The sequence below is a fragment of the Cornus florida genome, unplaced genomic scaffold, assembly GCF_030987335.1.
Source record: "Cornus florida cultivar Cherokee Brave unplaced genomic scaffold, ASM3098733v1 CherokeeBrave_3.0.0_Hap2_Chr04, whole genome shotgun sequence".
In the NCBI taxonomy this organism is placed as follows: domain Eukaryota; kingdom Viridiplantae; phylum Streptophyta; class Magnoliopsida; order Cornales; family Cornaceae; genus Cornus; species Cornus florida.
In genome coordinates, this window is record NW_026775574.1 from 8,046,888 (window position 1) to 8,061,492 (window position 14,605).

Genomic DNA, 14,605 nt, shown 5'->3' on the forward strand with positions numbered 1-14,605 from the left:
AAATGACCTAAGTACTTTACAATTAATATGTCAAAAAATAAAAAAATAATATATTATTGTTTGAATATGAAATACAATTTTTTTCCTCCCAAACTTAGAGTTAGATGTTTGTTGTTTTTTGTCTTTTAAATTTATATTATTTTTGTAATTAACCCATAACATATTTTAAATTGCATCAACTCCGATTCTTCAAAGAAAAATAATTATAAAAGCACTTCGCCGTATCCTAAAAAAATTCATGCCGTGTCTCAATCTTGTCCAAAAAATAAAAATATAATATATTATTGTTTGAATATGAAATACAATTTTTTTCCTCCCAAACTTAGAGTTAGATGTTTGTTGTTTTTTGTCTTTTAAATTTATATTATTTTTGTAATTAACCCATAACATATTTTAAATTGCATCAACTCCGATTCTTCTAAGAAAAATAATTATAAAAGCACTTCGCCGTATCCTAAAAAAATTCATGCCGTGTCTCAATCTTGTCCAATTAGAAAATAAAATATTCAAATTTCAGGACACTTCTAGTCACGTCTTACGAATATGTGATACTACCACAGAACCCTTGGAAGAAGTGTTTGTGCTTCTTGAACCATTGCTTAGTACAACGCGCTAAAAGTTTATGAATTTAAACACAAACATATGTTCTCTCCGCCCCAAAATAAGTAATCAGCTCTCCATTTTCATCCATCACAAAATAAGAGTCCCATTTGAAAAGTCAATGTACTATTTTTTATAATATTATCAATTTAACTTTCTTACATTGAACTTATAAAAAATAAACCACCAAATCACTCTGAACCCATTGGGGTTAAATTTGATAATTCATTCACTACTAATATAATAATAAAATAATAATAATCATTCAGAGACTAGGTTTATATGATTCCTATCTTCTCTTCCCATAACATTACATAATCAACACCATGCAAGGGCCTTTGTCATAGAGATTATGGGTATGCTTGATTTGTAACTCTGAAAATGGTTCTAGATCATAAACTCATAAAACAATTTTCAATAATTATAAAAGACTTTTATCTAAAAACATGCCTTTTATAATTGAATTTTCATAAAAATAATTTTCAAAAAAACTGAACCAAGTAGAGTATTTGTACAGTTTTCTAATTTTCAATTCTCTGAAAATATTAAATAGCTTTCAGACAAACCAAACCGGGCCTATATAGCTCATATCCGACCACCAACCCTAGTGAAAGTGGAGCCCTAATACATTATATATCATTTCCACTTAATATTACAATAATATTACAATCAAAAATCTTTTCATATTGGAAGTGGGGAAAATGAAAAGTTTAACTTATCCTCAATCTAGTGGAAATCAGGCTGGTCTAATTAGATTTGTGCTAAGTGTGCTTGTACAAATTAAGTTTAGCCAATAAGCTTGCAGTAACAATGTACAGCTCTTTATTTGGTAATAAGACACACCCTACCAAATGTCTAATTAGCCCTTGGTATAAATCATGGCTCATGTGGACACAAAAGGTTGTCATTGTAAATTCAAGTACTGGCCAAGCTCTTTTTAGTTTATGAATAAACTATGTTCTCTAAAGTACACTATATGGTTCATATAATTTGAATTAGATTTGGTCCCATTCCATGCATCCACTAAAAATTCCCACCATTTTACAAAATCTTCATGACAAAATGTTGGCGGGGAAGTCGTCACATCCAGTGGCGGTTGGGTCATTTTCCGGCGAACCCTAGCCACCACTATACTTTCCAAGTGGGAGGAACATAGGATAATATAAGTGGAAAGGATATTAAAGAATGTGCTACCCAAAGCATCTGTACAAGCACATCAATCAATTCCTTTTTCCTCCCCATAAATATGGTTATCATGGGCTTGTGTTGAAACACTCACAAGTCACAAGGGCTACACACATCATCTAGAGTAGTACTACTACTACTAATTCCATTCCATTTCTCTCTTGTGAGAAAAATATTTTCACCAAAAAAAAAAGAGAGAGAAAATGGTGAAGTTCTCTAAGCAGTTTGAGGGTCAGCTTGTTCCTGAGTGGAAAGAGGCATTTGTTGATTATTGGCAACTCAAAAAGGACCTCAAGAAATTCCATCTCCAAAACAATAACAACTCACCAAACAAGCAACAAGCAAGCTCTTTACCAAACACCCTCTTTTCCTCCCTTAGGAAGTTCACTCTGTTTGGCCATCAACATAGAGAACATGGGGTCATTCAAGTACTCTCTCCCTCTTCCTTTCCCTCTCCCTACATGTGTATATTTTAAGTATATGGTAGTGTGCATGTTATGTTGTGACATTTGAATGAGTCTTTACTGATAGTAAGTGGTTAATTTTATGGTGTTGATCAGGTTCATACGAAACTCGGATCCTCAGCTAGTAAAGGGGACATGTATGAGACTGAATTGCTAGAGCAATTTGCTGACACTGATGCTGCTAAGGAATTCTTTGCTTGTTTGGACCTCCAACTTAACAAAGTGAATCAATTTTACAAAGGAAAAGAGAGAGAGTTCCTTGAGAGGGGGGAATCACTGAAGAAACAAATGGAGATTCTCATTGAGCTTGAAATCGCGCTTAAGAAACAGCGCGAGAAAGGAGCTTCTTCCCAGGATCCCAAGGAGGATGAGTCCATTTCAGGCACCATTTCATGTGGTATTTACCCTACTCTGTTTCCATCAAAGAGAAATGAAATGCATGTCAACTTGGTCTTTGGTATTCATTTGAGAGTCATTTCACCTCTTTCTGTTTTTACATTTGATCAATAATATTCCTTAATTAAAGAGTAGCATATTTTGAAAAATCACATTGTTTTGTCACAGTTATGCATACATATCTATACATCACCTAATATGTATATATATGTATATAAACTTGATAGAAGTTTCAATGTCCACTTTTATGGTACAATGGCAATACATTCCATGCTTTCTTGAGCTCCATTTACAAGACAGAATTACTCTGTTCTTGATAGAAGCTAATTTTGTTCAATGTAGTACCATTGTGGAGGAAAAGGAAATTTTAAATTAAAACAGATTTTTTTTTTTTTTTTTATGAGTATGAGTCCTTAATTTGTCTCTCTTAAGTTCTTTTGTACAAATTGATCAAATTTTGATATGTTATATGTTTCTTTTTATGTTTTTTGGATGCAGATGAAGAGTCCATTAGGGACAAAACAGAGCAAGAACAGGAGCAGGACAGCACAGTAGATGTGTTCAACAAAAATGATGCACAATTCATAGACTCTCCAAAATCAGATGACATGGAAAAATCAATGAGAATGAAAAGGGATGATGGGAAGATGAGAACTCTCTCGGCTCGGGCTTTCAGTTTCCAAGGGAAAAACTTAAGAATAAATATTCCTCTGACGAATCCAACCCGCACCTTCTCAGCAGTCAGTTATTTACTTTGGGATGATTTGGTCAATCAGTCCTCAAAGAAATGTGGCCCAGAAGGAAGTAAGCTTCACATCAACAAAAAAAAGCTTCGCCACGCAGAGAAGATGATTAAAGGAGCTTTCATTGAGCTCTATAAAGGGTTGGGTTACCTTAAAACCTATAGGTATTGTTTCCATGACTAATATAATCTCAAAACTTAGCTTCCGCTCTCATTCATGAAAACGTTTATTTATTTATTTATTTATTTATTTTGAATGGTTTTCAGGAACTTGAACATGCTTGCTTTTGCAAAGATTTTAAAGAAATTTGACAAAGTAAGTGATGTGCTAACTTTTTAGTCTTCAAAACTTTCAAGCTACTTTCTTTTTCCTTGAATGACCTTTTCAATTGTGGCTTCTTTCAGGTCACTAACAAAGAAGTCCTTCCCATTTACTTAAAAGTGGTTGAGAGCTCCTATTTCAACAGCTCAGACAAGGTAAATCACTATGCCAAACAGCCACTAAGGCGAAAACATCTAGTGCTCATGAAGCATACCTGTATCATCAAAACATATTTTCATGATCTTTTGATTGGAAGATGATTGGATGTGGGAGCACCTGACATCCCATCATCAAGTTATTCTTAGACAGCATTTAGTGGCCATCGACTAGTAAAGTGTATCTCCCCACGAGGGAAGGCCTTAGATATTCATGGATGGAGCTAAGATATGCTTGTCTGACACTACATTGGAACACAGATTCAGAAAACCAGTTAAAACTTCTAATTAGTTTCATTAATAATACAGGATATGAAGTTAGCAGATGAGGTTGAGGATCTATTTGTCAAACACTTTGCGGAAGATGACAGAAGAAAGGCCATGAAATACCTTAAACCGACTCAGCCTAAAGACTCACATGCAGCAACCTTCTTCATAGGTGAGTTTCTTCCAAATAATTCTGGTTAAAGTGAATTTAAAATATACAAAGTAGTGTTCCAAGATATCATATAATTATTGACCAACTTTTTGAACCATTTCTTTCAGTAAAGATGTTGTGTAATTGTTCTTTTTGTGACTATTTCACCATGTAGATACAGAGAAAACAAAAGAAAAAAGGATGAAACTATGAGCCCACTAGGCCACTAGACACTGAGTCAAAGGGGTGCACCAGGTCCACTTTTTTAGAGGTGGGATGGTAAAGTTGAGGGCCCATGGGAGCCATTATCATGCGATTGGAAATCCTCTAGTTTCCGCATGGTTTGAACCTTAAAAATGCCATAAAAAAATTTTTAAAAAAAAGAAGAAGAAGAAGAAGACAGCATTACCTAGTTTCCCTAGTGTGGTTCCAAGCTATGTTGCATGAACACTTCTAATTGAAAACAATTGCCCATGTAGGGCATGTAGACACAACATTTATTCTAGTACTTGTGCTCTTGCATTGAGTTTGCATTTATGTGTGGCCTACCTAAAAGATGGATGTCACCGGGACAAAAAATGCATTATCAAGCTCATTAGGCCTTTGTTCATGATTATAATGAGGAAATAGAAATTTGATTATAACGATTACATACCATTCAACTCTGTCCTCAAAACCCTTGTTTTAAATTTTCAAATTTTGTTGGATAAGTTAGTTTATATGTAAAATTCATGGTCTTTTGAACTCAAGAATGGATGGAAACTAAATTAACATTTTATTTTATATATAAACAGGGCTATTCACTGGAGGTCTCATCGCGCTTTTTGCTGGATATGTCATCATGGCTCATGTCATGGGGATGTACAGAAATCAAGCAGATACAATTTACATGGAAACTGTTTATCCTGTACTTAGGCAAGTATCCGTTATCTTCATATTCTTGATATCACCTTTAATATCAATTTGAATTTCAGAAAGAATGAAAGGAAGATCTAAATAAAGTATTTATGCATAGTTCTGTAGATTTTAAATATTTGTTACATATATTAATATGAACAAATTTATAATTTTGCAGCATGTTCAGCCTATTGTTTCTACACCTATTTTTGTATGGATGCAATATTTTTATGTGGAGGAAAGCTCGTATAAATCATAGCTTCATCTTTGAGCTGGCCCCGGCAAAGGAACTTAAATATAGAGATGTGTTTCTGATCTGTACAACATCAATGACTGCTGTGGTGGGAGTGATGTTTGGTCATTTGGCACTTGTGGCAAAAGGGTATTCCTACACTCAAGTGAAAGCCATCCCCGGATTTTTGCTACTGGTAATTTCTTGATCTTACAGCTTATTATGAAGAGATAAAAGTATAAACACCTTCATATCGTCCAATAATTTTCATTAAAATATCTCCATTTCTTGAATTGGTCATAAACAAAAAAGTTTTAACTCTTTCCATTTGCACAGGCCTTCTTGCTACTGCTTGTGTGCCCCTTCAATATCGTATACAAATCAAGCCGTTACTGTTTCCTTCGAGTGATAAGGAACATCATTCTATCACCACTCTACAAGGTAATCCCACTTTCAACTCTCTCACTTATGGATGTTGCGAAAAATGTTTCTACTTTTTAGAGGCATTCAATAATTTCAGTACATGTTTTGATTTTTAAGACCTAAAACATAGTATCTTTATTGTCTTATTGATTAATTAATTCTCTTTGCAGGTCGTCATGCTGGACTTCTTCATGGCTGATCAACTTTGTAGCCAGGTAATTAAGCTTAAGCACTTGTATGTGTACTTTCTTTGTGAGCTATTAATACCAATATATGTGATTGTTACTATAAAAACTTTATTATCAAACAGGTACCAATGCTGAGAAACCTTGAGTACGTAGCGTGCTACTATATAACAGGGAGCTTCAAAAATCAGGACTATGGATATTGCATGAGGACCAAAAATTACAGGGATCTTGCTTATGCTGTCTCTTTCCTACCTTATTATTGGCGGGCAATGCAGGTTTAGTACAAAGCTCTCTGTCTAAGACAGTTTCTTGTATTTTCAATTTTCATTTCTTAACAAATTGATAGAGATTAGTGTCTAAAAGAATTTTGTTAATTGGATTTGTAGTGTGCTCGTAGATGGTTTGATGAAGGACAGACAAGCCACCTTGTCAACTTAGGCAAATATGTGTCTGCAATGTTGGCTGCTGGTGCCAAAGTGGCTTATGAGAAAGAAAGGAGTGTGGGATGGCTTTGTCTGCTCGTGGTCATGTCGAGTGCTGCAACAGTGTATCAGTTGTATTGGGACTTTGTCAAGGACTGGGGTTTGCTCCAGTTCCATTCACATAACCCCTGGTTAAGGAATGAATTAATGCTTCGACAAAAGTTCATTTACTACTTCTCCATGGTATATTTGATGTCTCTCTTTCCCTCACTCTCTCAGAAGAATGATGTATTATGTTCTTATGGTTCATTCATTACAATTTTCACTCATCTTTATCAAGCTGCAATTGTTGATAGTACATATTGCAAGTGATTATTAGCAAACAACCGGCTTTTAGGACCATTGACAATGAATGGACACAAAAAAAATTCGTGTTACTACTATTTTTGAAATGACTAGTACATTGCAAGAACAATGCAAAGGTTAATCCAAGTCATGTTTTACAAAAAAGTAGAAGTCTAGGAGGCTTTCCGAAACAATTTTTGTCCTCCTCCAATTCCAAAGAAGATGTTATACTAAAGTACTTTGATATGCCTTGCAGGGACTGAACCTTATTCTGAGACTTGCTTGGCTACAAACTGTTATGCATTACAATTTTGGAAGTGTTGATTACAGAGTTACCGGGCTATTTTTAGCAGCCCTTGAAGTGATTAGGAGAGGACAATGGAATTTCTACAGGTGACAAACTGAAAACGAAACATCTGAAGTTTCATTCTATCGAAATTCTTAGTTTGCATGTGCTGACATTCTTGATTAACACTTGTTTGCTGGTCCAGGTTGGAGAATGAGCATCTAAATAATGCTGGTCATTTCAGAGCTGTGAAGACAGTACCACTTCCTTTTCATGAAGTGGATGAAGAAGACTGATGCCCATTAGCAACAGTCGCGGTGACAGAATACGATTCAGGGTCACGGATGTTCTTCCACCCTGTGAGATTAGACAAAAAGAACCTCATTGTCATCATACAAGTTGATGTAACATGACTGCATGACTCCAACTTGTCTATCATTGTTCGAATCAGATTCGCGGAAATAATTTATACTTGTATACAGAATTTTCTTCAACAAGTATAAAGAATGATGCTTGCCCTTGTAAATTTCTAGTTAACACCTTGTTACAAGTTTTTAACTTTTGCCACCACCTATCTGTCAATTCCTGTTTAGATTGTCAAGAGAGAGTCTGTTTGGTCATGCCCTGTTTCATTGAGTTGGGGCTTGTTTTGCATATTACTTGACAGCTGAAATGTAGCTAATCTGCATATGTAATGCACAGATAGTATCATTGTTGGCTCAAAGATTAAGCAATTTCTTTTGTACAATCTTTTCCCAGATTATGGTTTTGTTTTTTCGTTTTTTTTTTCTTTTTTTTTTGGGTGTACAGTTCATCATTGGATGAATTTGAATCTACATACCAAATTGATTTTTCTGACCTGGAACAATTGTTGCTAGAATAAAATTATGATTAAACTGGCTAAACAAATATTTGCAGACTAAGTTTAAGAAGAACTGAGTCTGCAAATTATTTGGACAAGATGCACCATATGCGTATGAATGAGCTGTTTGCGACGAGAGAGTTCAGAAATGAAAATTGCTAAATTTATAGGTATTTCATCTTTATTAAGCAATTCGAATACGGTGAAAACTATAAGCACTTTACTATTTGCTTTACTATTTAAACATCTCATGCTGCGAGAGGCAATGACGAAATCGATGAAATGAGTGCAATGCGAGAAATGTAATGCCAAATGCACAGCTAGAGACCAACAAGTATCTGAATCGTTAACTTTCAATTGAAACAACAAAATTGCACTATGTTTTACAATTTATGTGAAGCAGCACTTCTCATGGCAATCACCTTCATGAGAATACAAGTAAATAATGGTACATTAGGATCAAGAGCACTGTTATACTTCTCAATACAAGTTTACGTGTTGATGGCTCTGGGCGATTCGCTACAAACAGAACATGATGTTGAAGATACCATGAATCCTGGTAAGAAGCCTTGATGGACGGTTTGAAATAGGAAGACATGAAGGTGGTGGTGATGGTGGGTCTGGTTTGTTCTTCTGCCTCCTTCTTAGTTGGAAGAATTGCTGCATTACATCTGCACACTCTGATGTCAATACCCCTCGTCGAATTGTCATCTTCGGGTGAAATGGGTGGACTGGAGCAGCTGACTTATCAGTCGGGTCAAGGCCAGCTCCTTCTGCCCCATTAGGAAAGAGCCTGCAAAATGTTGGTTACAGGTCAAAACACAGGGAACATTAAAAGGTTTCCTATTGTACCCGCCCGCAGGAACAGAAAATGAGTTTTTCTTTTCAACTAATTATAAACACAACTTTCTTTTCTTTTCTATATAAATAAAAAAGAAGGAAAGAAAGAAACAAGAATTTGAATACCTAATCCAGCTGCCATCAGCTCCAAGAAGCTTATTGGGAGCTCCCCAAACAACAGTATTGATTCTAGCTCCAAGAATAGCTCCAGCACACATAGGGCATGGTTCAAGTGTTACATAAAGTGTAGTCTCCTGAATGAATAGGGAATTGAGCATTAATATAGAGAGAAGGCCGCTACTGTAAAGCTCTGCTATAAATCATAAACAACATATATATATATATATATATATACATATATATGAAGTATCAAATACTAGTCATGAAAGATTTGCTTAAATTTTTGGGGTCACTTTATAGCTTAGACAACCAATATATTGAAAAGTGTAGTATAGCAGCTTATAGAATCTCTATTAGGGTATATAAAGACCAAGGCCAACATCTTATGATCATTGAAAATTATTTCTCACTCCTTGCCTAAAACAGCATGTTCAAATTTTTGGTACCTGGATGTTCTATGAAAATAAGATTCTTTGGTTTCAACTTCCATAACATCTTAGTGGTATAATCCAGGACAATTCAGAAGCATATTATTCAAGGATAGAAATCCAAGTTTAAATGCTATTGAAAACTAAGGTAGACTTGTCTGATACACAATGGGACAATTTCATTTCGATTACAGTCTATATGTAATCTCTCTCTCTCTCTCTCTCTCTCTCTCTCTCTCTCTCTTAAAATGTGCACATAATAGCACTAGCATTGGTGATTCCAAATTCAATTAGTGTAGCCAGTAAAAATTAACACTTGTAGGCACAAAACTATGATAGTCGCTTTTGGGTTTTTAGAAGCATAATAACAATTTCTTATGAAAAGATACCTCAAAAGGTCACTTCAGCATTTTGAGGGATGGAGCAGCATCAGCAGCCATCTTATGGCAGATACAACGGGCAAACCCAATGCTAACTCCAAATTTTGTTTTCATTCATTATTTGTCTTTCTAAGAATATTATATGCAGGAAGATGCAAATGTTTCCAAGGAACCTGATAGATAAACTAGAACAGAACCACAGTACTGTCATACCATTCCTAGATCACCTGTATGACAATTTCCACTTCATACAACCAAAGCAAGTGAGTATATCAGTTTCAAGCTAAACATGACCACTGAAACTGGAGCTTGGTTTAATTCTCCACAGTTGAGATAAAACATACATGGACAAGGGCCATTCTATACAGGCCAGCACTAACTTCACATTCAATATGGTTTTGTGATAGAAATAGCACCACAGATGCAAACTTTGTTTATAGCACAAGCACTGAATATGTTAGCCGTTTAACGGAGCATGAAGTACAATAATAAAATTATGAAAAGTTCAAGGTTGAGTTGACTTAAATTTAAATGAGTAAAAAGAGAGGGAATTACTGAGAGCCTCCATGTCCGAAGTAGGTTTGAAGCCTCCCGTATACAAATCATTTCTGCATGGGCAGTGGAGTCACGTAATTCTTCAACTCTGGGTACATTTGCTAATAATTAGTTACCGAAAGAGGAGTAAACATTTAGCCAAGCAAAAAAAAAGGTATAAGCTAGTGAAACTTACAGGTTGCATCCACGAGCAATTATTCTTCCATGTTGTACAAGCACAGCCCCAACAGGAACCTCCCAGGTATCGGCAGCCTTTTTGGCTTCCAATAGTGCTTCCCTCATAAACATTTCATCAGTTTTTCGCTGCTCAGTTTCAAGTGTATATGCTTCTTCCCATTCATCAAATCTATCTTTCATGACTTGATCGTTTCGTTGAAGTTTCCTTCTTTTTAATTCCACATGCTTCCCCTCAGCTCCTGGTGCTTTCAACAAACCAGCATCAATTGGTTGCTCCATCTGCACCATTACACCACTGCCAGATATATCAGTTTTACCAGCCTCAGAAATTTCTATGACAATGGGAGATCTTCTTAGTTGCCTAGCAGCCAATGGTGATGATTCCACTATTGCTGTTTCAGAAGAGATACCTTCAGATTTCTTTCCATCTTCCTTCCAACCAACAGTTTCCTCACCAGAACCTACAGAAGTACTTTTGGATGCTGAGCCGCTTTCTAAAATACTTGAAGATGATATTGTACCCATTCCTACGTGCCTTATTTTCTCCGTTGAGCTTGTTGAGCTGGACCCTTCTCCTTGATCTTGAGCAGAAATTTTTCCCACTTGTTGCAGATCAGCGGATGTGGCTTCTTGTGGCTTGTTTTTCTTATCCTTATTTGCATTCTCATCATTGCTTTCATCTGGCTCCTGACCAGAAAACCATGTCTCACTGCTATTTGACTGGTTTGATGAAGTCCTTCCACCTGACTTCGCAGTCGAACTCTGGGTTTCAGATCGAGCCCACCGCAGTCGAACGATATCTCCAATGATATTCCACAAGGACCTACCGGTTCTCTTAGCAATGGCATTCCCAGTAGTAGTGGTGACCTCTGGGATTTCAGCATCGGGAGTGCCCTGAATAGATGGGTCTGTCACATCCCACATGTCATCTGAAGGCCCTTTTGTTCCAGAACTCTGAGATGAATGCCTAGACTCATGCTTCTTTGCCTGAGAGTCTCCAGAACCATACTGACTCTTTTCTCCTTTGGACACCAACATCATTTCAGAAGTTTTCTTCTCCTTTTGGGTTTCAGAAGTTGAAATTTCATGCCTTACCTTCTCAACAAACTCACCAACAAAGTGCATGGAAGATTTCTGTAACCGATCAGCTGAATCCAGTGCACCTTCATGGGAGACAAAGTTTAAAGGCGTTTGATAAGTCTCTCCCCCTCTCGATCCACCATATATTTCGTGTTGCATGGCAGGAGAACTCACTTGTGAATGTGTATGTGAGACACCATAGTCACTTTCTATACATTCACTAGGTTCTCTTTCTACCAATTGAGATGGGGGAGCCGTTACTATTGCCTGTGAGCTTCTCTTATCTCCCTTGTCACCAGTTTGTTGCACCATACCTTGAGGTTGCAAATGCAAATCTGCTTGGGAACTAGAAGTCCCTTTTAACATGCCCTCGCTGAAACTCAATGCTTGAGCTGATACCTGATCCTCTTTTCTTGATTCACTTGGCAACACTCTTTCATCAGTTAGATTATGTCTTTCTCGGGTTCCTTCAACTGATTTCACTACTGATGATGAATATATTTCTTGACTACTCATTCTCTTTTCAGAAGTCTTTTGAGAAGTATTGACTTTTTGAGTATCAGTGGAGTGAACCATCGATATATTGGAAACATCAAGAGATTCTCTTCCCGATTCCATTCTCTTAATAGGCTTCAAACGTGTTTGCAAGTGTTGCTCTTTCTCTTCAGGAAATGAACTAAAAACAAAGTTTGAACTATCTTCCTGCTTCATTCTAGTGTCAGACTGGTTCTGTATAGTGGACTTGTTTCCAATATTGATGGCGTGTGTATCTGATATATCAGTTGATTGGCTGGATTTTCTTGTTGTGGCCCATTGACCTGCTCGGCGGTGTTGGTCTTCTGTATCCTGAACAAAATTCAGAACCACAGTTGAATTGTCTTCCCGATTCTTCATTCTAGTTTCAGACAGCCTCTCTGAAGTGGAGGTCCCTCTAATATTGATTTCTTGAAAATCTGATGCATCAGTGATTTGTTGGGACTTTCTTCTATACTCATCTTGTCCTTTGGCATGGCCAGCTGTTTTAAAATGCTCATCTCTTCTTTCCTGAACCAAACTCACAGCTACAACTTCAATTCCTTCTTTGCCCCCGAATCGCTTCTGGGAGCTGGAAGTCATTTCAACATCACCGCCATGGATCTCTGGCGTCTGTTTATTTTGTTTATATTTCATTCTTGATTTGGAATCTATAACTTGGTGACCTGTTTGACTATGTTGGTGTCTTATGCCCTCTTCAATATTCATTGCTGAGGTTGATTTCTCTTCTCTATCATCATATTGCTTGTGATAATCAGGAACCTTTCCATAACTAGTTTCATGGACCTCTAACAATTCTGATTGCTGTTGTGATGATCCCTTTCTAGACAGGGTATGTTCAGTAGATTCTTCTCTAAGCTTCTTCTCTGACTTTTTCCTCCAGTTAGAGTCAAAATTGCTCAATGTTGCATATGACCCTACTGCAGTATTTTCCTGTTTCAAGACCGCTCCATGTCCCTCTGCAACATCTATATGCCTCTTCACCTCTTCCGCAACTTCCCTATTAAATGTGGCTTCCCCACTCCCTCTTGGAACCCTCTTATACCCACTCAATGGTTCTTCATCAAAGCCATCATACTCAACCCGAACTTTGTCATCGCTCTCTAATTCATCCAAAGAAGAAAATGAGTAGTATGATGAATGGCTAGATCCTTCTTTCCTCAACCTACAATTCTCACTCCTCAAACAGCTCTCCTTATCCTCCTTTTGTCTATCTGATTTCCGTCTACAATCCTCTTCCCTAGACTGAATTGTAACCGATTCAAATTCACACTTTGAATTGCTCTCCAACAAACCAGAATCAACATTTTTCTTTTTACGCCTATAACAATTACCACCACCGCCATTAGCCCTCTCCTCCACTTTCACCCTCCTAGATGAACTATCATTTCTCTCCCTAACACCAAAACACTCCTCACTTATATTTTCAGTCAACAAGCTAAGCATCGCTTCCGCTTCATCCACGTCACTCAAATGGTGCCTTTTGCTCCTTTTTTCCGGAACAGCACAACCAAACCTCCCCTCTCTCCACCTCCCTCTTCTACCACCAACATTCCTCTCCTTAAGAGACCATGAATTTCCATAATAACATTTTTTACGAACATCATGAATTGGGGAGCGGTATAAGTACCCTTCTCCACCACACAAGATCAGCCTTCTAGAAGCTGACCATTGAATTAGGGTGGATTGCTTCAGCCCAGATAAAAAGCTAGGGTTTATGGGCACTCTATATATGGAATTTGCACAGCAAGGACAACATGATGATGATGATGATAAAGGAATAAAATTTCTATCAAACCCATCATTCAATAAGTGAAAGTAATCATTTGATGAAAATGAAAGAGACCCTTTGCACCTAAGTGATACAGTTGAGCTAGCATAACTGTTATACATCTCCTTGTGCTTTAGAGAGAGGGACAGAGGATCTTACCTTGATATAAGAAGTGGGTTTTGAAGGATTTGTCGAATTGGTGAAGCTGAATCTATGATAAAGTCCACGTGATCTGCGTAGATCAGATTGCTGAAGTGAGAGTCTCAGGTTTTTTGGTTTATGGCTGGGTTAACTCAGCTAGTTGCCCATCTAGATCAAGGTTTTCAACTCGGTTGAGTTGGTGTCAAAACACTCCAGACGCAGCATCCAGTAAGGGAGGTACGGGTTGTTTGCCTTGTTGGAAATCCAATCCAAAAGTATATCTTTTAAATAAATAACCTCCAAAGGTAGAGAAAGGCCAAAAGGAGATTCATCTTCTATTTTTTTTTTTTTTTTCATTATCATAATCATACCATGTTCATCTATTTAAGTGAATTTTTTTGCCCTCGGGACATAACAGTATGGGTAGGGATTCGGAAAAATAAGAGACTTTGAGGTTTCGCTTTTAAATCGCACTCCTAACTTTAATGATAAGTTTGTTGTTATGCCAATACACTTGGTCTAAGAAAAAAAAAAATGTGAACTTTTCAATAATCTAACTATAGTTGTAATGGAAATTTTTTTATTTTTTTACTTACATTTTACTCTTGAAAAGACTTGAATCCTTTCCCTTTTTTTACCATT

General features: G+C 36.8%; 2 protein-coding genes across 2 annotated transcripts; one reads left to right on the top strand and one right to left on the bottom strand.

Annotated features, from left to right (window-relative positions):
- Positions 1-1,879: 1,879 nt before the first annotated feature.
- On the top strand, positions 1,880-7,849 carry LOC132302682 (phosphate transporter PHO1 homolog 1). Its single transcript, XM_059799596.1, has 14 exons — positions 1,880-2,213; positions 2,346-2,646; positions 3,144-3,552; positions 3,655-3,703; positions 3,793-3,864; positions 4,174-4,303; positions 5,077-5,197; positions 5,358-5,607; positions 5,748-5,852; positions 6,005-6,049; positions 6,145-6,297; positions 6,409-6,687; positions 7,046-7,182; positions 7,281-7,849. The coding sequence occupies exons 1-14, from the start codon at positions 1,989-1,991 to the stop codon at positions 7,369-7,371; spliced, it is 2,367 nt and encodes a 788-aa protein (XP_059655579.1). The 5' UTR covers positions 1,880-1,988; the 3' UTR covers positions 7,372-7,849.
- A 423-nt stretch (positions 7,850-8,272) lies between these two features.
- LOC132302681 (tRNA(adenine(34)) deaminase, chloroplastic) lies at positions 8,273-14,392 on the bottom strand. The gene is made up of 4 exons (XM_059799595.1): positions 10,436-14,392; positions 10,261-10,348; positions 8,904-9,031; positions 8,273-8,730 (listed from the first exon to the last, which is right to left on the bottom strand). Exons 1-4 carry the CDS (start codon positions 13,942-13,944, stop codon positions 8,457-8,459), a joined length of 3,999 nt encoding a protein of 1,332 aa, XP_059655578.1. The 5' UTR covers positions 13,945-14,392; the 3' UTR covers positions 8,273-8,456.
- Positions 14,393-14,605: the final 213 nt, after the last annotated feature.

Bases quoted from the DNA above. Each gene is read 5' to 3' on its own strand.
- LOC132302682 (XM_059799596.1), top strand. From the start codon at position 1,989: ATGGTGAAGTTCTCTAAGCAGTTTGAGGGTCAGCTTGTTCCTGAGTGG. The intron at 5,853-6,004 runs GTAATCCCACTT...TTCTCTTTGCAG, and splicing joins TTCTATCACCACTCTACAAG to GTCGTCATGCTGGACTTCTT. The intron at 6,688-7,045 runs GTATATTTGATG...TATGCCTTGCAG, and splicing joins TCATTTACTACTTCTCCATG to GGACTGAACCTTATTCTGAG.
- LOC132302681 (XM_059799595.1), bottom strand. From the start codon at position 13,944: ATGTATAACAGTTATGCTAGCTCAACTGTATCACTTAGGTGCAAAGGG. The intron at 9,032-10,260 runs GTAATTCCCTCT...CTATTCATTCAG, and splicing joins TTCGGACATGGAGGCTCTCA to GAGACTACACTTTATGTAAC. The intron at 8,731-8,903 runs GTATTCAAATTC...AACATTTTGCAG, and splicing joins GCTGATGGCAGCTGGATTAG to GCTCTTTCCTAATGGGGCAG.